At 66.5% G+C, this 2362-nt stretch overlaps 1 protein-coding gene across 1 annotated transcript in view; it reads right to left on the bottom strand.

Moving 5' to 3' along the window:
• Nucleotides 1-20: 20 nt before the first annotated feature.
• Nucleotides 21-2362, bottom strand: part of IGLON5 (IgLON family member 5) — an 18149-nt gene continuing 15807 nt past the window's right edge. Inside the window, exons 5-7 of the mRNA XM_011384583.2 lie at nt 2093-2254; nt 642-776; nt 21-456 (exon numbers count right to left, since the gene is read on the bottom strand). Of these exons, the coding sequence (XP_011382885.1) occupies nt 332-456; nt 642-776; nt 2093-2254 (422 nt within the window). The 3' untranslated portion in view covers nt 21-331. The remainder of the gene's footprint in view (nt 457-641; nt 777-2092; nt 2255-2362) is intronic.

Genomic DNA, 2362 nt, shown 5'->3' with positions numbered 1-2362 from the left:
ACGCCCCTCTCCGGGCACCTCGCCTCTCCCGCCGCGCGCCCCCGTGGTCTCCCAGGCCCTGCTGGGCTGCAGCCCCAGGGGTCTCCCAAAGCTCCCTGCCAGATACTCGGCATCGACCCCCGAGCTTGTCCTGAACGGCCCGGGGAGACTGGGCTCCGGCGCTCAGCACCGAGGGACCCACGGTTCCTGAATGTCCCCACAGTCCCAGCGGATCCCATCGTCCTAGTCCTGGGGGCCGGAGACTCCGCTACCTTCCGCATGCCCCGCCCCACTGCAGGCCAAGATCGCGAGGGACCCCCTCCTCCCGTGGCCCGGCGCCCCGCAGCCGTCCTCACAGCCTGTCATCCTTGTACCACTGGAAGTCCGCGGGGGGCACCGCCATGGCCTCACAGCGCAGGAGGGCGGCCCGCCCCAGGGCGGTGCGCGCGCTGGTCACGTCGGTGATGGTCGGAGGATCTGGCGAGGGGCGAGGGTCAGCGGATTCTCCCAGCCAGGCGCAAACGAAGGGGTCCTGCCCATCCCCAACCCCCTCCTCCCTCCGTGCCGGGAGCCCAGGTCCCCAGGCCTCTCCTCGCTCAGGCCCCTCTTCCTCGGAGAGCCGGGACCCGCCCCCCTTCCGCGCCCAGTGCCAGGGGCCTCACAGTTGACTGTGACCAGCACGCGGCGGCTGTCCGGCGCCGAGTTGACCCCGTTGTGAGTCACGCACTCGTATTCCCCAGCTTGGCCCCGCTGGATGTCGGAAATCTCGAGGATCTCGCCCTCGGAGGTGAAGCCGTCTGTGGGGGGTGGGGAGGGGAGGAGGCGGGGCCAGACACAGACACTTAACACGGGACAACACGGGACAACACGGGCACACATCAGCGGGGTGGGCGCAGCAGGGCCTGGAGGGCCCGGGTCGGCGGGAGACAGGAGGGGCATGGGGTGGGGGGTGGCACTGGGATCTCCTGCTGGGTGTGGGGGCAGGGAGTGAGGGTCTGGGCATGCGGAAGGTCCTAGATTGTGGGGTACAGAAGATTCAAGGGTCTGAGAGCCCATGACTCACATCAGATGACCTGGTGGGGAGGCTCCCAGTATTTCGGGGCTCAGAAAGATCCAAGGAGCACAGATCCAATGGGGGGGGCAGTTCTGGGATCTAGCTCTTGGGGTTCAGAGAATCTGGATCCGGTGATTGGGATCAGCAATCCCAAGACCTGGGGTCTTATGACAGATCACTGGGCTGAGAAGACCCTCTGGGACTTAGGGAATCTGGGGGAGCCACGGTCTCAAGACCAGGGTTGTGGGGCTCAGATGACCCAGTGGGGGTGGGTCCAGGGTCTGAGACCTAACTTGGGGTCTCAGGGGATCCAGTGACCATTGGTCTCCAAAGGCCCAGTGAAGGAGGATCTAGGGATCTGGGAAATGGTGGCGGAGATCCAGGCAGAGATGCTGGGATCTGGGAGGTCACATCCAGGCACCTGGGCGCTGTCTGGGGGTGGGGGTGGGGGGGCAGGTAGCCTACGGTGGTGGGTCTCAGCTCCGCCATCAGAACCACCGGAAGGGCTTGTTACAACAGGGCAGGGCGGGCAATTTCCGCTCGCCAGGTCCTGGGCAGGCCCCGGAGTGTGCATTTCTGGCAAGTCCCCGGGTGATGCCGCTGCTCAGGGGACAGACAACACTGAGAGCTGCTGGGCTGAAGCACCCCGCAGAGAGGGGTGAAGTGACCAGGAGACACGAACATGGGGACCACGGGCTGTGACCTGGCTCAGGCCCTCTGGTGGCGGGGCCGGGAGTCCAGGAGAGTCCTGTGGCTGGCGGGCAAGGTTTGGGGATACTGGGGGTAGGGACAGCTTGGGGGCAAGCTGGGGTCTGGCAGGTGGGTTGGAGGAAATCACCGTGGCCGCGATGGCAACTGGTGAAGGCTCAAAGGATCTGGGGTCCAACGGGGAAATAAGCAGGGGCGAGGTGGGAGGGGGAGCCAAATCACTGCAAGGGTTCGGGGGATCCGGAGTGGAGAGAAGGGGGCCTCTGGGAATCTAGCTAGAGATATGGGGAACCGACGGGCCCAGGCTGTGGAGTGGGGGAAGGGGCTTCGGGTCAGGGGTTAGGTCCTCACCTCGGAGCTGCCTCCAGGTGACGGTGGGCTCCGGCCGCCCCACAGCCAGACAAAGCAGGTTCACATTACCCCCCTCATTCACTGTTACAGGCGCGGAGATGTTCACGATGCGGGCAGGGACTGCGGGGTGTGGGGAGAGGTCAGCGAGGGGCGGGTTCCAGGCTCCCAGGACTCAGGAGTCCCCGCCGCCAGCCTCTCCTCCCTCAGGCCCCGGAGTCCCCGCCCCCAGCCCCGCCTCCCTCAGGCCCAGGGGTCCCCGCCCCCAGCCCC

Source organism: Pteropus vampyrus, unplaced genomic scaffold, assembly GCF_000151845.1.
Source record: "Pteropus vampyrus isolate Shadow unplaced genomic scaffold, Pvam_2.0 Scaffold593, whole genome shotgun sequence".
NCBI classification, from domain to species: domain Eukaryota; kingdom Metazoa; phylum Chordata; class Mammalia; order Chiroptera; family Pteropodidae; genus Pteropus; species Pteropus vampyrus.
Note: the sequence above shows the minus strand (reverse complement) of the source record. Positions and strands in the feature narration are given on the sequence as shown.